The sequence below is a fragment of the Lacerta agilis genome, chromosome 9 (genome assembly GCF_009819535.1).
Source record: "Lacerta agilis isolate rLacAgi1 chromosome 9, rLacAgi1.pri, whole genome shotgun sequence".
Lineage (NCBI taxonomy): Eukaryota > Metazoa > Chordata > Lepidosauria > Squamata > Lacertidae > Lacerta > Lacerta agilis.
The window spans coordinates 8482948-8502090 of NC_046320.1; the positions used below are offsets into that span (position 1 = coordinate 8482948).

Consider the following 19143-nt stretch of genomic DNA (forward strand, 5'->3'; position numbering starts at 1 on the left):
AGTTTTTTTGCCTGCCTCATGACAACTGTCACAACTTTGGAGGGTAAGGCATTGGGTGATGCCTTAGTCGTGTTTGGAGGGGAAGCTGTGAGCCTCTGCCTGCACCTCCAAGGAAATGGGGTACAGTGGTACCTCTGGTTACATACTTAATTCGTTCCGGAGGTCTGTTCTTAACCTGAAACTGCTCTTAACCTGAAGCACCACTTTAGCTAATGGGGCCTCCCGCTGCTGCTGTGCCACCAGAGCACGATTTCTGTTCTTATCCTGAAGCAAAGTTCTTAACCTGAAACGTTATTTCTGGGTTAGCGGAGTATGTAACCTGAAGCGTATGTAACCTGAAGCGTATGTAACCCGAGGTACCACTGTATTCTGTTAAAGGGATCTTGGAGGAGCTGCTAGTGTCCAAATGACCAGACGGGGGCTAGGGCCACAACTATCCTCCAAAAGTTGAACCAAGTATTGTAGCACCTATTTGATGTACAGTCGTACCTTAGAAGTCGAACGGAATCCATTTCAGAAGTCTGTTCAACTTCCAAAACCAAATCGTAGCTTCTGATTGGCTGCAGGAAGCTCCTGCAGCCAATTGGAAGCTGCAGAACACCCGTCAAGACGTTTGGCTTCCAAAAGAACATTTGAAAACCATAACATTCACTTCTGGGTTTGCAGTGCTAAGGAGCCAAAATGTCCGAGTTCCAGGGTGTCCAGGATCCAAGGTACGACTGTATGTCATAGGACTTCCTCACGGTTGGTTCGACCTCTGGGCAGGCTGGTTTATATAGGTTACACCCAGGGCTTGTTTTTCAGGGGGAACTCACCAGAAGTCAGTTCCGGCACCTCTCAGGTGGGTAACATTGCCATTCTAAGAGAATGAGGGAGGTGTTCATCGTGAGTTCCAGCCCCTCTCTTTCTAGAAAAATAGCACTGGTTATTTCCAGTGCCTAAGCCAAAACTCCTTATATCCACAATCAATAAAGCTGTAGCCTAATTTGAACCAAAGGATTGTTGCCAATAGCAGCCATTCAATTGCACTGCACACAGTGGGGTGGCAGGATCATATCGTCTGGGCACACAGTTCCCTTGGTTTATTTTATTCCAATAACATTTGGCTCTTTCCAAGACTGAGACTTATTTTCCTGCTGCCTATGATAGCAAGATAAGGGGCCGCTCTCTATTTTTCAAAAGAAACCTTTTGTAAGCACACTGCAGTTAATCTATCAGTCTTGGGAAATTATAGGGCAAGGTGATGGCTGCACTCCAATGGCCCCATACGACACTTATCTCACAGAAACCTCTTTGAAACTTGAAAGCTCAGCCAAGATTAACATATGAAAGTCTTTGTTGGGAAGTGACATGGAACATGACATTCTTTTTTTAAAAAAAAATTGAGTTTCTCTCATACATACCGTTGTATAGCTTCATTGTGTCTGCTGTCAGAAACTTCTTTATGACAAGATATGCACTGCTGGGGTTAGGCAAAGAACTCCAATGGAGAATTTGCTCTAGAACATTCTCAGTATAATGCAAAGGTCGTTCTGGGAGGGGAGAGGGACAGAAAAAGTCGTAACTAAATAAGATTACATTCTTACTTTCCATTTACCATAGCTTCCGTTGTGGATCTTGCTATATTACAGAAGTCAAATTACGTATTCTGGCCGGCACAAATATGTCAACACAACTCTTACATCTGTCTATGCATAACATCTGAGCTATTTGTACATAAAATATACAGCCCTCTTCTCTGTTTAAATAATATCTACAGCAGTGTACAAATGTAAAACAAGGAAGGCTAATAACAGTGCATTTTAAAAATGATTCAGCATGAAATACATTCAGTCCTGCCTTCATAGATTACGTAGACCAGCTGTGATAGAGAGAATCACACAGCTACAATGTTGACTTAACGGAGCAAGGGGCATAGAAACTGTATCCTAAAAATGAGAAGGTGTTGACATAAGGGTTGCAGAAAGAAAGAAGGGGGCCATAATATAGCAAAAAAAAATTTCCCTTGCTACTTGCTCCCCCTCCTAGAAATCACCGTTATTTCTTAGATTTGAGGACACTTATGCGTGCAGCTGCCCATGCAATCGAGGACCAGAGCTGAAGATGGGATCCTGTTTTACATGCAGAGCTTGTCTAAGTAATTAAGAGGCCTTATTAGAATTAAGTGTTGGGCCTACACATTCTGCTGCTACTCTGAGCTAAGCCACAGTTTGGTTTAATGTGTTGTCGGATCCTGGGCAAATCACGACATATCAGACAAATCACGAACTGCAAACCATACGACAAATCTCGGTTGTCGAATGCCTTGATACTCGTCCATTTTGGTTCCCAAACGCCGCAAACCCGGAAGTGAGTGTTCCGGTTTGCAAATGTTCTTTGGAAGCCAAATGTCTGATGCGGCTTCTGCAGCTTCCAATTGGGTGCAGGAAGCTCCTGCAGCCCATCGGAAGCCGTGCCTTGGTTTTCGAACGTTTTCAGAAGTCGAACCGACTTCCAGAACAGATTCCTTTTGAACCTGTATTTGGAAAGAGCCAAACCACAAGTCCAGGACAACATGCTAAGCCAAGCCATGCCTTAACTCAGCACAGAGCTCCAACTGGGAAGGAGCAAAGCAGTTGTGATTTTATTTCCATGAGCCCACACACTGTGCTAAACCATAGTCTGGCTTAACATGAAACGTGAACCAGGCTACATCCCAGTCTTGAGCTGGGATGCCACCAAACATGGCAATTGTCCAATGAGTTCTTCAGTATTTACAGGTCTTTACAACATGAAACACACACTCCCTTGTTGGCAGTGCAGAAATCTCATTATGGAATGAATTGTTGCATGTTTACACAGTAAAAGCTTCTGGAAAATTATAGCAGTTTTTGGAAGGGGGGGTACTGCCTTAGGAGGAGTTAAAAAAAAGAACAAATAAAGGGTTTTATTTAACCCTTACAGCAGCTGTCTTCCAAAACCAGTTAAACTTAATGACAATTAACTCTCACACAAATATAACATCTTATCTTCAGTTCCACCTTAAAGCAAAAGCTTCAGTAGAAAAAAAGCACTGAAACAAGAAACATCCACCAAGAATGTGTGTGCTCCCAGAGCAAACACCTACTGCTTTATTTATAGTTGCGTTGAAGACCATCTGTCATAATGGATTATATGGTACATAAATCATCCTATTGAAATGCATTAGTTATTTTACTGGCAACACACCTCATTTGCAAACTATCCATCATATAGAAATTACTGCAGAAAAAAAATAAAAATAAATTATATACTAGAGATCCCATTCTTTTACAGCAATCCCTCTGTATAAGACCAGATAATTTTGCCAATTATTTCTGCTGGTATGTATGTAAATAATTCAGTTTATCTTTAATATTTCAGTTCCAATATTTCAGACATCTAAGCTGTCAAACTTACATATACCATTATTCTGCTCCCAAGGTCATTATGTGTCTTCCGGTAAACAGAGAGAGAGCTATTTGTTCCAACCCAACAATAAATATCAGACAGAAATTGCTTTCTTGAAAATGTAAGGTTTTTAATATACTTCTCTTCTCAGAATTTGGTTTCAGCCAGTTAAACAAATTCTAATTTGAAGTGAGATTTTTTTTTCTCTCCCCCCCCCCCCGTTTTTAATATTTAACTCCCCACAGAGCTGAATTACACCTGATGGTCGTTTTGCTTGGTTCAAGGTCCTATTGAGATGCGTCAAGGTGGTATCACTTCAGAATGCAGATAGAGGAATGGCTGAGGTCTGAGATTACATGTATACAGTGTTGTTGTTTTTTTGGGACCTCAGCATTCCTCTATCTGCATTCTGAAGTGACACCCTTAAGTACCCCCTGAAAAAAAGCACTGCATGTATATCATAGAAGTCATAGAGAAGTCAAGATGATATGGCCAAGGTAGCCCTCAGCACTGTACGCCCTTAAAATAGCTCTGGGTAATCCAATTAGATTTAATATTTGCATTTATTAAAAAAATAATAATAATGTTAAAAACAAACTACCACAGCTGTAAGGACGTTCAGTGGTTAATCATGAGAAATCAGCCAAATGCAGAACTTCTAAAAACTAAGTTCTTTATTGTGCAGATATTTACAGTGGAGCAAAAGTTCAAACGTCCATCTCATCCCTCTGCCGAGTCTGGGAATGAACCCTTCTGGTTCTTTGTCCAGCAAAAGAGGCACGGGATCCTGAACCCCCGCCTCCCCCTTCCACGTCTTTTCTGTCTGCGAATTCGGGGCGTGGGAAACTGTCCCTGTTCCCCGCTTCCCCCTTGGTGCTCAGGCTCTGCAATCTCTTCACAGCCCCTGCGGAGACTTCCTGCCTCTAACTCCCCCTCCCCACTGGAGGAATGGTCGCTTCCTTCAGAGGAGGGGGATGACGAACTGGTGAACAAAGGGGGTGGTTCCCTGTACTGCAAGCTCTCCCGGGATGCTACCTGTCGTGGGGAGGGGGGTTTCCTGACAACAGCCTTTTATACAATGAAAACATCACAGAACGAATAAATACAGATATACAAAGACAACACCAAAATAGGGAAGTCACAAACCTAGCTCTCCACTTTCAATCACTTCAAATGTAGCCCACATATCATCTTTATGGGGTGTGATGTTTTTTATTCCCAATATGTCATTTGTCAGTTCTTCTGCTTCCATTATTGGCGATACCTGCATGGAAGACCACAAATAGTCCTGAAATCATTAAAAATAGGTTCTAAGACCGTAAATTGTGCTGGAGGTTTATGCTCTCAGTCACAGGACAAAGACCTGCCCAACTTCTACGGCAAGGGCAACTGCAAAACAAGGTTGATACATTTATCAATTTTTTAGTCAATTCATCATTAACTGGGTAACAAAATATTGGAAAGGACTCATTGTTTTAGAAAAACAGAGAGGGGGGTCCTGATAGCATTCTTACAATAGCATTCTTACTTAATTAAACGTTTCTCAAAGTCTAGAAGAAAAATTCTATCATAGGATTTCTGCTCATTTACTGCTTATTTATCCAGGCATTTAAAACCAATTTCCCTCCTTTATTCTATATGCTTACAGAATAATGGAAAGCAACAATATTTCAATTGATATAAATAAAATGGTTGAATTTTTGTTTTTTAAAAAAATTCCTGGTTGTATGGCTTGGGGAAATGACATTTGGTTCACCATATGAGAACAAACTGGTATGCTTTTGCTATGTGCGCACATCTACACTAAAGTCAGAAAGAAATACATTTATTTTGCTTTCCAAAAGAGGAACTGTATTTTTTCTTTAAATCCTCTGTGTTGGGGTTTGAGAGCAACCCCAACAAACCCTCGAATCTTGCTTCTGAGTAGATATGGTTAGGCTTGGTCATTTTAATCGGACGTTAGCCATGGCGAAAACTGAAGCACGTCAGTCTTTAATCAAGATTAGTTAATGCTGAACAGTTTTGTCTCTGCTCCTCATTGGGTCTCACCTGTGCCACACACACCCCAACAGATTACCCATGAGTAAAGCAGTCCTTGGCAGAAAAAGGGTGCCACCCCCGGTTGAAAGAGTATAGAAAAATAAACGATCCAAACCCGTATTATAATGCTGCAGTCCGGCTCCTTTCTTTCCACATAAACCTCAATTAGCATGTCTCCTGCCTGGGAAACCTAGAATAATAGGTAGTTTACAAAAATGGAAATGTTAAGGAGATAATCCAGATTTGCGCAGCTACAATGTCATGCTTTCCTCTTGCATGCAAATCTGAGGGGGGCACAGGGTATTCCCAAACAACCAAACTCCCACTGTTGTAGGTGTGTTTTGCGATGGGGAGTTTCATTCACGCAAGCAGTTTTTGAGCTCTGGGTGCAGTACTGCGCCAAAGATTTCAGATTACCGGTAAAACGGCAGAGTGGAAGGAAAGGAGGACCCTTTTCTGTCTCCCCACTTGCAGCTACTCTCTGAAGACTGGAGAAGAGACCCTCTTAAGAATATTAGGGGGTTGGGATGGGGCATGGGAAGGACTAGACCATGTGAAAAATGAACATAATATTTTAGCTACAGTTCATTCATTTTCAGCTTTGTATTGAGAGCCCATGCACTATCCCCCCCCCCCCCGCTGAGAATAAGGAGACACCACACAATGGTGTATGGGATAAATTAGGCCACAACTTTATTGATTTCAGATGTAGGAAATCTTGTCTTAGGCACTAGACGGCATCCCTCTCATCCCCATTTGGGTCTGACGATGTGCTGGGTATACAGGTGTTGTGGGGGACAATGCAAAATGTGAATTTTATACAGCATGCCCCCCCCCATTTCGCCGATGCTGGGAGTCTGACCTTACGCCACTGCTCAGGGCCAGTGACTCCCATGACCACCCTTTAATGGGCCCTGCAAACGCCACCACATGGGGGTGCATAATAATGCTACCCCCCCATTCCGAAGATAGACTATAGGATACCGTCCAATGCCTAAAACCGCCACCCAAGACCGCGAATGAGGGGACAGTCGGCAGGAGCCTGCCCTTACCTGGCCCTCGCTCTGCCCCCCCCCAGCCAGCCACCGATTGGTCAGCCGAGTAGAGGGGTGGAGCGACGGCCAGCCCAAAGGTGGGGGTGTCACTCAGGCTTGGGGGAAGCCCCGCGCTGGGTCACAAACCCCGCCGACTGCTTGATTGGTGAGCGGTAATTCTTGAAATAAAAAGTCTGCCTAGACATTCCGTTGTTGCACCCGTAACCTAGGTTTAAGGTGCTATTCAGCTCCGAGCTTTCATATCTCAGTTTCTAACACTGCTCCATACTCAATGTTCCTTTCTTATACATGGTGAACTGAGCTCATGTGACTACACCTGTTGCCAAATTTGGGGCACAGATTTGATATAGGCCATAGACTACCCTTCCCCAGATGTGGTTTACCCTTAGATGGACTTCCAGCAAATGGGATGGAGCGGAACAGCAATGGATCTACCCAATGCCTTTGCCAAACCGTTCTCTACTGTAACTAATGACGTTGTGGCCATATTCAAGCCCAAACCCAATATGCTGTTGTCCTGTGTGGTTATTCATCTCCTTAGGGAACTGTGGGGTCACACAAGACCCTCATCACCAAAAACCTGAAGAAGGAGGAAGTCTGTTCCTGACAGGAGGTAGAATTTCACCAGGGAGTAAATCAAACTACACATGCAAAAGAACGGAGGAAGACAGGATTTCCTATTCACACACTTGGAACAGTTCAGATTGCCAGGGGTGCTCATTTGGTAGATTGTGCAGGAATGTTAAGTCTGACCCCCCAAAAAACTGCACACACGTAACAAATTTTGGGTGTTGCCTGACATGGGGGTGGGGGATTGTTACAGTGCATGAACTGGGGATGGTAAATTTCCCATGGTATGGAGAAATATATCTGTGCTTCTAGGATTCTAACTGCATCTATTGGAAACAATGAGACTTTATTTAGAGGAATTTTCTGTAGAAATACTGCATTTTCTGCAGCTAAAGCCCACAACATCACTATGTTTGAAAGAGTCACATAATGGAGAAATTAGGACTTTAAGGTCACGGCGCCGTCTGAGAATTGAAACTAATGGAATCATTTGCGGGGGGGGGGGACACATTACAAAGCGACTTTGAAGAAAGCTTCTTAATTATACTGGCAACGATTCAGAAAAACCCTATTTCCTGGTGAAATTTGCTTTTTAGATGATATTACGGGGGGGGGGGGGGAAAGGTTGGAGGAAAGAATGAAGTTGACATTTGATTTCCACTGGGCGTATGTAAACAACTGAGCATTCGAGGAAGGGGGGGGGAAATGTGTTGCAAATTACAGCAGCAAACAAAAACAGCTGGCAAAGTGTTTGGTGGGCAGGGGAAAAAAATGAAGAACCGTTAACGAAGTGCCAACTGGAACGGAAAACAAGGTCATCGTAAGTGACATGAGAAGTAGGAGATTTTTCTTTGAGTTGAAATAGAAGTTTGGGCTAAATGAGTTTTATTTTTAATTTGGCTTTCTATTTTTAATCACTCTGAAGATAGATTTACTGCTCCTACCAGACCAAAAAAAACCCGCTGTTAATTTTTGTATTGCCAGCTGCCTTTCACTTCTATACGGATAGGTGCTGTATAAAATGTACTGTAACATCTATATACTTTTATTCTTGACTTTTGAAGGTTAACAGAAGGTTGGCTCATGAAACCAACAGCCAGATGCATCACCTGAATGGTTTGCGTAAAACAGCTGGATATTGGCTCCACTTAGCGGATTCTGGCTTTCTTTTTAAAAATAGATAATGCCACATACAGAGGCAGATCACTGCTCCATCTAGCTCCGTATTCTTGAAACTGACCATCAGGGTTTGAGTCAAAAGTCAGTCCCAACCCTACCTGCCTTTCCACTTACAAAATATTTGCCTTACTGCTGAGTGACCGCTCTTCCCCTGAACAAGGAAGCAAACATAATTACTCACCTGAGTATCCTTCCATTTGGTAATAAAGCTATTTTCAATATCCATTTGCTTCACTTGATCTTCATGCACCTGTTCATTAAAAAAATGGCAACATTGGTGCCTCTATCATCATCATTACAATTTGTATGCCACCCTTCATCCGTAGATCTCAGGGAAGTTCACAACACAAAAATACAATTAAACAAACACATAATAAAAATAAGAGCAGAAATAAACCAATAATAACCCCCCAAAAAAAAAACAAATTTAAGGGTATCGGGTGTCAAAGGCCTGGCTGAAGAAGAACGTTTTCACCTGGGCCCTAAAAGTGTATAATGAAGACGCCGGCCAAACCTCGCTGAGGAGAGCATTTCAGAAATGGGGAGCCACTGCAGAAAAGGCCTGTTCTCATGTTGCCACCTTCCTCTCCTGGAGGAAGCACACAAAGAAGGGCCTCAGATGGTGATTTCAGGGTCTGGGTCAGTTCAGATGGAGAGAGGCAGCCCTTGGGGTATTGTGGTACTGAGGTGTTTAAGGTTTTATAGGTCAAAACCAGCACTTTGAATTCGGCTCAGAAACTAATGGGCAGCCAGCGCAGTTGGGCCAGGACTGGTATCAGATGCTCAAACTTTCTTGCCGTCAGGTCTGCGTTAGGTTGCTCACGAGTAAGCAGGCATGAGTTTGAAACTGTCTTTTAACAGTTTTATTGTGCAAACTATTTACAATGCAGGGTGCTGAAAAACATGGCCGTATCAGTCGCTAGCAGAATCCGGGAGTGGCCCCTTCCGGCTGGGACCCCAACATAAGAGTTTCGGTATACGAAATCTCTGCCTCCCCTCCTTGCGTTTCAACCCTCTGCGCACTTGGGGTGATGGAAACGGTGTGTTTCCCTTCTCGCCCGCTGAGCGAGGGGGGTGGTGCAGGGTCTCTCCAACATCCCCAGAGCCTTTGCTCTCAAGCCCCTGAGCTACATGCCCTTCCCCACTAGAGACATCGCTGCTTCCTCCGCTGGAAGAGGAGGTGCTGCTGGTCAGGTGAGGCCGGGGCTCTCTGTAGCATCCCGAGAGCCCTTCCACCACCCTGCACTGAGCCGGGGACAGTTCCCTGACACTTGCCATAGTGAGCAATGTGGCCACCAACTTCTGCATCAGCTAAGCTTCCTGAACTCCCTTCAGAGGCAGCACTATGTATAATGCATTGCCCGCACACTGTCTCGCCAGAGTGCTGCATGCTCTAGATATCTCCCGCTTGGACTACTGCAATGCGCTCTACATGGGGCTACCTTTGAAGGTGAATCGGAAACTGCAACCAATCCAGAATGCGGCAGCTGGTGACTGGGAGTGGCCGCCGAGACCATATAACACTGGTCCTGAAAGACCTACAATGGCTCCCAGTACATTTCTGAGCACAATTCAAAGTGTTGATGCTGACCTTTAAAGCCCTAAATGGCCTTGGCCCTGTATACCTGAAGGAGCATCTCCACCCCCAATTGAACTTGCTGCCGAAACATTTCACACAGTTTAAATATACATAATTCTAAAATGCACACCTGTGTGTATTTGATACGTTTAACCACACCACATTAAAAAAATATATAATAATGACAATACCTTTCAGGGAGTGAAGAGCCGATCCCAGGTGAGCTAAGGGTTTGTTCCCAGCTGTGAGTGTTTTTACACATTTTGGGCAGAATCTCTACCAGGAAATTTTCAGAAATAATGCGCATGAAAACAAATGGCAGCTATGCCACGAGCACAGCTAATAGTACTTTTGCACAGCTCTCATTCATTTTCATAGGAATTGCACAAGCAAATATCCTGGTGAATTGCGCACCCTGTGCTTACGCATTTGATTTTTATTGCTGCCTGTTTTGCTGTGATCTTGCGTTCCAGTGTTTATATTAGAACATTAATGTGGCCCATAGGTCATCTCGCTGGTGTAATTAAAGTGCAGAGGAAAATCTGTTTATCCCCCTCCAGGCATTTCAAATTGACACGCAGGTATTTTAGCTGTTGCCTTTTTTTTTTTTTTTAGTACGGTTTTATCGCTGCTGCTTTTATTGTTGTTTTATGGCGTCTATAAGTTATATATCACTTTGAGTACCTTGCCCAGAGGCAGAAAGGGAATTAACAAATTTTCTAAATAATAGATTTTTATTCCTATTTCACAGTGAAACAATCTGAGGGCCCTATCAGACCCAAATGCAGATGATGATGATGATGATAATGATTCGGAAAATAAACAGAGTAAAATTGATGGTCATGCTAAAGGATTTACAGTGCAGTTTTGACCTCCTGCTGAAGCACAGCGGAAGGGAATTAGGGTGGAACATACATGCAACTCCAGCACTTCCACTCCACAGAGTCTGGAAAACTCTGCAGGTGTCGATCTACCAACACTAATGTTCCCTTGTTCCCATAGCACATCCACGGACTGGGTCTCCAACCACCATAGGTATTCTAACTCCCTTTGTTGGTGTCAGTGGAAGGAATAGTATTAAAAATGAATTAGTAACTGATGGGGGTGGAGGGAGAGGAATTAAAAAGCTACCACCCCAACTTCTGCCCTGGCCTATGTAATTAATAATAATAATAATAATAATAATAATAATAATAATAATACCATGCCCATCTGACTGGCCTGCCCCAGTTGGGTGGTTTCCAACGTACCGTATTGGTCTGAATATAAGCCTCACTTTCCCCCCAAATTCCGACAGTGAAAAGTTAAAATGTGGCTTATATTATATGCAGCCAGGAACACAGAGAAGCATCGCCCACCCCGTGCATAGTCCCCCGTCCTCTCCTCCAAGGCCAGAAAGTAAGAGAGCGAGGAAAGTGAAAGGCCGCTGGTAATGTAATGTGCCCCCCCCCCCGGTATGCAGCCAGGAGCAGCGAGGAATGGAGTGGCTTGCATTCGGGTATTTTTTTCTTATTTTTCTTTCCCCCCCACTCCAATTTTAAAGGTGCGGCTTATATTTGGGTGCAGCTTGTATTCGGGCCAATACGGTATGTTGTTGTTCAGTCGTTCAGTCGTGTCCGACTCTTCAAGACCCAATGGACGAGAGCACGCCAGGCACGCCTATATTTCACAGCCTCCCACAGTTTGGCCAAACTCATGCTAGTCGCTTCGAGAACACTGCCCAACCATCTCATCCTCTGTCGTCCCCTTCTCCATCTTTCCCAACATCAGGGTCATTTCCAGGGAGTCTTCTCTTTTCATGAGGTGGCCAAAGTACTGGAGCCTCAACTTCAGGATCTGTCCTTCCAGTGAGCACTCAGGGCTGATTTCTTTAAGGATGGATAAGTTTGATCTTTTTGCAGTCCACAGGACTCTCAAGAGTCTACTCCAGCACCATAATTCATAAAAACATAATAAAGCCTTACACATTCAAAAGCTTCCCTATACAGGGCTTCCTTCAGATGTCTTCTAAAGGTTGTTTAGTTACTTATCTCCTTGACATCGGATGGGACGGCATTCCACAGGGTGGGTGCCGCTACAAAGAAAGCTCTCTGCCTGGTTCTCTGTAGCTTCACTTCTTGCAGTGATGGAACCACAAGAAGGCCCTTGGAGGAGGACCTCAGTGTCCAGGCTGAATGATGGGAGTGGAGATGCTCCTTCAGGTATACAGGGCTGAGGCCATTTAGGGCTTTAAAGGTCAGCACCAACACTTTGAATTGTGCTCAGAAACATACTGGGAGCCAATGTAGGTCTTTCAGGACCGGTGTTATATGGTCTTGGGGGCCACTCCCAGTCACCAGTCTGGCTGCCGCATTCTGGATTAGTTGCAGTTTCCAGGTCACCTTCAAAGATAGCCTCATGTAGAGCGCATTGCAGCAGTCCAAGAGGGAGATAACCAGGGTGTGTACCGCTCTGGTGAGACAGTGTGCAGACAGGGAGAGTCTCAGCCGGTGTACCAAATGGAGCTGGTAGAAAGCCAACTTGGACACAGAACTGGCAGGGCTCCCTGTGCGCAGAATTGGTTCCACTGCATACCTTTCAACGGACCACACAGGCACTTAAGATTTTTCTTTTAGTACTTAAAAAAAAATATCTTCATCATGCTTTTTAAAGATATACAATAATATTCCTTAAAAGAGAATAATGAACTTAAAAAAACACGCCTAACCCTCAGTTTTAAGCAGCTGTGGTTTGTTTCTGTCCATGTTCTTTAACTCTCTCTTTCCCTCCTTCTGCTGTCTCCGCTACTACTACTCTCAGAGCGCTAACTATATCATGGACAACAAGATATATCTGCATACAGGTAATCTAAGATGACCATTGATGGTTTTTCCTCCCTCAAAGGAGGACACTGGGTGCAATGAAAATATTCACAGCAACCCATATGTTTAGGTTTAGCTGCTCTGAGTAGGTCTAGCTTCAAAAGGAAAATGCTAAAGTCGAAATCCTTCAGATTGAAAATCAAAGAGAGAGATATACTGGAAACGGTGTTTTCCAGGCCTGCTGAAAGCATTTCTGAACAAGAGACAAAATGGTGTATGATGCCCCATTGCTGTTTTCAGCCATTTGCTAAATTATATTATTGGAGAAATCTGATAAATGTGCTGTTACTTACGTCAAAGAGATGCACATAATTTATAATCAGGTCTTCAATCACATCGACTTCTTCGCTGGTTTGCCCTTTGGTCTGAAACAAGCACGATGAAAACGCCATGGCTAGATTGTGAGGATCCATGTGATTGATTTCCGAACACTTTTGTACCCTGCGCAAAGTTAATAAATCCATTTAGAAGGCTTCAGTAGGCATTGGCTTGTGTAAGGGAAGAATCCCCCAACCCAACCCCATGACACAGCATGCATTTCCAACACAGCAGCTCAACTTAAAAGCAGGCATCCATTAAAATGAAATTATGCATCTCATTTTTTTCCTAGATCATTAACTCACAATTCTCTTGCCACCTGTTTTTACACAAACAGATTGTTCTGCCTTTACACAAACAGATTGTTAGAGTATGGTGAAGTTGCTCCCTCCAGCTAGGCCAGGGTACAGGACTGTTTAAAACAGTGAACAAGCCAGCTGCCTTGGGAAGGTCAGAAGCAGAGCAATATTATAGAAAACACAAAACCTAGTTACTTCTTCTCCCCATCTGGCAATCAGGGATATACTCTGGAGGGACGTAAAGTCCACCTTCTGACCACTGGCTATCTTATTCAGCAAACGGGACAGGGGTGGCACTGTGGTCTAAACAATTGAACCTCTTGGACTTGCCGATCAGAAGGTTGGTGGTTCGAATCCCCGCGATGGGGTGAGCTCCCATTGCTCTGTCCCAGCTCCTGCCAACCCAGCAGTTTGAAAGCAAGCCAGTGCAAGTAGATAAATAGGTACCACTGTGGTGGGAATGTAAACGGCATTTCCAGGTGGCTCTTGTTTCTGTCACGGTGTTCCTCTGCACCAGAAGTGGTTTTGTCCTGCTGGCCACATGACCCAAAAAGCTGTCTGTGGACAAACGCCAGCTCCCTCGGCCTGAAAGTGAGATGAGCGCCGCAACCCCATAGTTGCCTTTGACTAGACCTAACTGTCCAGAGGTAACTTCACCTTTACCTTTTTTAAAAAAAAACTTATTTCACACCTTCACAGCCAGAAGGGCTAGGAACACATTTTTGTAAATAAAAATAATGAGGAAATCTCAGAAAGTGGACTTTTCCCCATTCAATAGTGCATTGTATGAAATTACTTCATACATAGTCCTGGACTTGTAGAATATTAATGGTGACACAGATTGAAATTCCCAATTCCCAGACAGCTAACTCATGTGAATCCAATATTTGGCTAGCGATTCGGCTACCGAGAAGCAGTATATGTGGGTCTGCCACCGAAGACAGTTTGGGAAATGGTGGTTAGTTCAAAATACAGCTGTTCAGGCATTGTGAATAAACACAGATCCATCACCAAGTGAAATGCAGCAGCATCTGGAAGTTATCAGTTGCTATGGATTGGATTGTCATGGCTAGCAGTGGCAGAGTATAGTGCCTAAGAGCTGCAAACCAGGAAGCCACCAGGTTAAAATCTTGCCTCACCCTAGATGGCTTTTTGCAAAGCACTATTCTCATCCTTCAGGGGTGACTGCCATTGTTTATGTAGCCCAAACATCACAGCTGTGCACAAGAGAAAGGCGCTCTGGCAGAAATGGAGGGTCTGACTGACAGCTAATTATTACTTATTACACTTAATAAAATATTATATATGTTATATAATACATTGTGCAATATATTCACACCACTGCTTAAGGGCTGTTGTAAGAATTCTAAGGTCTCAAATATAAATTAAACGTTCATAAATGTACAAGGCAAACACATACATAAGTATGTAAACCATGTGTCTGAAATAGTACAGGAGAACAATCCTGAAGCCGTTTTGACTCTCCCAAATTGACCTCAAATATTTCTCTGCAAGGAGGAAGGAAATGCGAAAGCCTCCCCATTGTCTTTTGCTTACAAATCCTGTCTTAAGGCGTATTTGTGTATGAATAGGGTGAGCCTGTGACCTGGATGCAGGAACTAATGTATTTACCATCACAAAAGAATGGCCTGGCTGCCCAGGTAAAGTAATCAGTGACCATTGTCAGGTATCCTGGCAGACAGGATTTCTGCTGTAGACCGCCTCCTTCTGTTATGTATGTATGATGTTTTGGGGGGTGGTCTTGGGCTACAGAGTGGGCAATTTCAAAAGTCTATATAAGGCTTGAGCACCATCGTTCAGGGTTCTCTCCTCCCTCCTGCGTGTGATGAGTGGGGACCCTGTTGCAACAGTTCTTTGAATAAAGATCAGGGCTTTGCTTCTCAATATACTCTGGTTGGCCTCTGTTATTTTCTCCTACCGATAGGGACTCTACATGGGCTCTTGTATACCCCATCAGGGAAAAGGAGCAGTTTTTTTTCTCCTTATAACAGGGCCATCAGCTGCCAACTGGCTTGTGCTGATCCTCATCTTTAGTTGTCATCTAGTGATCCTGATGTTTTGAGATTGCTTCTTGTGATTTTATTAACATATTTTGATGTTACATGCAAGCCCACCTGGAAAGATTTGCATTCTGCAAAGGAGGGGAAATGGCAACTGTGATTATGCCCTGAAGAAGAAGAAGAAGAAGAAGAAGAAGAAGAAGAAGAAGAAGAGGAGGAGGAGGAGGAGTTTGGATTTGATATCCCGCTTTATCACTACCCGAAGGAGTCTCAAAGCGGCTAACATTCTCCTTTCCCTTCCTCCCCCACAACAAATGCTCTGTGAGGTGAGTGGGGCTGAGAGACTTCAAAGAAGTGTGACTAGCCCAAGGTGCTGCATGTGGAGGAGCGGAGACACGAACCCGGTTCCCCAGATTACGAGTCTACCGCTCTTAACCAACTACAGCACACTGGCTCTCATTCCAAGGATTCCTGAGATAGTATATAAATAAAAATTTGGAAGTTATCTGTTATATCCAACATTCATCTCTCCCCACAGACCTTTGACAAAGTTAAAAGAAGATGTATAGAGAGCTTTCTGATATGAGACCTTCCTTTCAGTAGATTTACCAACACACTGACCTGTAAAGGTGTTCCATTAAAGCTGCCAACGTCGCCCTATTGACTGGTGGAAGTGTTCGAATAAAAGTGCTGTACTTTTTCACTCTCCTTTTCTCATCCAGTGTATCTGATAGAGAAGTGAGAGGGGGGGGGGAAATTAAATTACCCAGCATTAACAGCAGTGCAATCCGAAAGAGAAGGATATTGATCCGCCATACTAGCAGCATCTAGTCATTTAAGATTACTATTCAGCCAATCCGCCCCGACACAATATTGGTAAATTCTCTTTCGTTGTTTGAAGGAAAACAATTGTGAGAACAAGGAGGTTACGCCTTGCAACTTTTGTATTCTTGTACCGCCTGCAATGAGTCGCAGGCTAAGTATCCATAAAGCAGATTCCTCTGTTTGCTCATGGATGCACTTAATGGGCAGAACTGATTAAAATACAAATGGACAAGACATACAAATAGGTAGAATGGAAAAAAAACTGAGTCTTTCATTGCTCAGAGCAGGTTACTCGGAGGTCACAGTATTGGTTGGAATACATCCCTCTTGAGTGACACCATTAACAACTCAGATAGTCTAGTCCGCAGTCTGAAAAATATGCTTTTTCCTCCTCAGCTCAGTGTTTGCCCCACTGTGCTTCTTTCAACAACCTGATGTTCTAATGTGTGTTATAGCCACTCGTCCCCAAGTTCTGTTTCCTGATAACCATATTTAATTAGAACCCATCCTTCTCCAGAGCTTAGGTAAAGGTAAAGGGACCACTGACCATTAGGTCCAGTCGTGTCCGACTCTGGGGTTGCGGCGCTCATCTCGCTTTACTGGCCGAGGGAGCCGGTGTACAGCTTCCGGGTCATGTGGTCAGCATGACTAAGCCAGAGCAGCACATAGAAATGCCGTTTACCTTCCTGCCGGAGCGGTACCTATTTATCTACTTGCACTTTGACGTGCTTTTGAACTGCTGGGTGGGCAGGAGCTGGGACCGAGCAACAGGAGCTCACCCCATCACGGGGATTCGAACCGCCGACCTTCTGATCAGCAAGTCCTAGGCTCAGTGGTTTAACCCACAGCGCCACCCGTGTCCAGAGCTTAGAGAGGGGTAACGGCACTTATAAACCCTGTGATGACTTGGAAATGAATGAGACATTTCAGCACAACATCAGAGAGAGCTCCTCAAAAAAATTCAGGCTTGGAAGGATGAAAGGGAGGCTCAGAAAACAGATCCAATATCTCTACGGCTTCATAGAAAACATGCAGCACATTACCTAATGCAGAAACCCAAAATGGATAAAGTTCTTTGGTAAGCAGTGCATCATCTATTTCAGACAGAAAGCATTTCAGTGCATCAGTGACATCTTCCAGCTGATTTGTCCCAGCCCTCAACTTAACACTTCTCGCATCTTTTTTGAAGCACTCCAGAAGTTCGTTCACACGAGAAGGATCCCCTCCTTTCAGGTAGATGTGTTTGCTACCCAGACCTTAGAGAAAAGAATACAAAATCACATTACAAAAAAAATCAATTATGCCTTAAATAGACCAATACTTCAATATAAAAATATTGTGCAGTTAGGGGGGGGGCACAATTTGAACAAATGGCAATACTTCAGGTTGCTCTGTATAATCATGATTTTAACACTGTATCACAGATGCAGTTAAGAGGCAGGAACACAGATGAAGCTTTTACTGCGTGTATACTCAGTGGTAAGGGAGGGGGGAAGCAGGAATCCTAGGCTAACTGAGAGATTCTCCTTCTCCTTACTCTAGTGGGGGGTGGGGTGGAAGTCTGTCACTTTCTGTTTCTCAATTTCCCACCACACAGTACAGTTGTACCTTTGATCCTGAACGCCCTGGCTCCCGAACAAATCGGCTCCTGAACAATTGAAACCCGGAAGTGAGTGTTACGGTTTTTTAACGATTTTCGGAAGCCGAATGTCCGGCCTGGCTTCCGATTGGCTGCAGGACAGTCCTGCAGCCAATCGCAAGTCACGCCTTGGTTTTTGAATGGTTCTGGGAGTCCTGGAACGCATTCTGTTCAAGAACCAAGGTACGACTGTACATGGTATCTCAACTTTTCTCAGATGTTTTGCCATTCCAGGACTGCTTGCAATCCTTTAAACTTTCAGATTATTCTCTGTACATCTGCTTGTATGACACAGTACCCCAGTGGGGTGGCCTACGGACATTTCTTCGTTTCTTACATATCTTTTATGTGCCATACAAAAACATTCCAAGGGTTTGGGCTAATTAAACAATCTATGTTCATTTAAACTGTATTGTTTTTTCTTTGCTACCATGGTATGTATTTTTTGTGTTTTCATATGGTAAACTGCCCTGTGATCCTTGGATTAAACCTGGTATAGAAATTTAAGTAATAAATAATAATTCAAGGACCACTTCTCCCCACATAAACTGTCCCAGATTCTGTGTTCAGCAACTGAAGGCCTTCTTCGTGTGCCTCCGCCACGTGAGGTGCAGAGGGTGGCTACACAAGAATGGGCCTTCTCTGTAGTAGCTCTCTGTTTGTGGAATGATCTCCGCAGGAAGGCTTGCCTGGTGTCATAGAATCATAGAGTTGGAAGAGACCACAAGGGCCATCCAGTCCAACCCCCTGCCAAGCATCATCATTATACACCTTTAGGCACCAGGTGAAAACGTTCCCCTTCAACCAGGCCTTTGGCTGATGAATATTCTACAGCCTTTTAAATGTGTGGGGAGGGCGAGGCTATTGTTGTTGCTGTTTTTGCTTTAATTATTTACTTGTGTTTTGTTCTGTGAACCACCCAGAGATCTTGTGGTGAAGGGCAGTATACAAATTTAATAAAATAAAATAAAATAAAATAAAATAAAAAATTTCCATGGAAGCAACTCTTACGCAGCTAGGGGGGCTTTTAAATAATCCAACTTTGTGAATGAGAGCCAGTCAAGTGGACGTTTCCCATGCAGTGGATATTACAACACATCCTGTCAGGGGACTGCCCTCGCAAGCAGGCAAGGAGTTGCCAGGCCTTTATCAGTATCGTGAGCCCCCGCCTCAGTTGCTGAGCAATTCCTCTTCCTCCGGTGATCCCTCTAGTGGGGAGGGGGAGATGGGAATGGGAAGTAGGAGTGAGGGCTCTGGCAGGCTAAGAGAGCCCTCGCACCGAGAAGAGCTGGGAGGAGAGGCACCTCTTCCGTCTCCCCACTTGCGCAGGGGGGAAGGGCGCAGAGGGG

The 19143-nt window shown here is 44.0% G+C and overlaps 1 protein-coding gene across 1 annotated transcript in view; it reads right to left on the reverse strand.

Moving 5' to 3' along the window:
- Nucleotides 1-19143, reverse strand: part of ARAP2 (ArfGAP with RhoGAP domain, ankyrin repeat and PH domain 2) — a 122776-nt gene that overhangs the window by 15589 nt on the left and 88044 nt on the right. Inside the window, exons 21-27 of the mRNA XM_033159986.1 lie at nucleotides 17199-17411; nucleotides 15952-16057; nucleotides 12986-13133; nucleotides 8434-8502; nucleotides 5564-5638; nucleotides 4555-4672; nucleotides 1404-1532 (exon numbers count right to left, since the gene is read on the reverse strand). Coding sequence (XP_033015877.1) covers nucleotides 1404-1532; nucleotides 4555-4672; nucleotides 5564-5638; nucleotides 8434-8502; nucleotides 12986-13133; nucleotides 15952-16057; nucleotides 17199-17411 — 858 coding nt within the window. The remainder of the gene's footprint in view (nucleotides 1-1403; nucleotides 1533-4554; nucleotides 4673-5563; nucleotides 5639-8433; nucleotides 8503-12985; nucleotides 13134-15951; nucleotides 16058-17198; nucleotides 17412-19143) is intronic.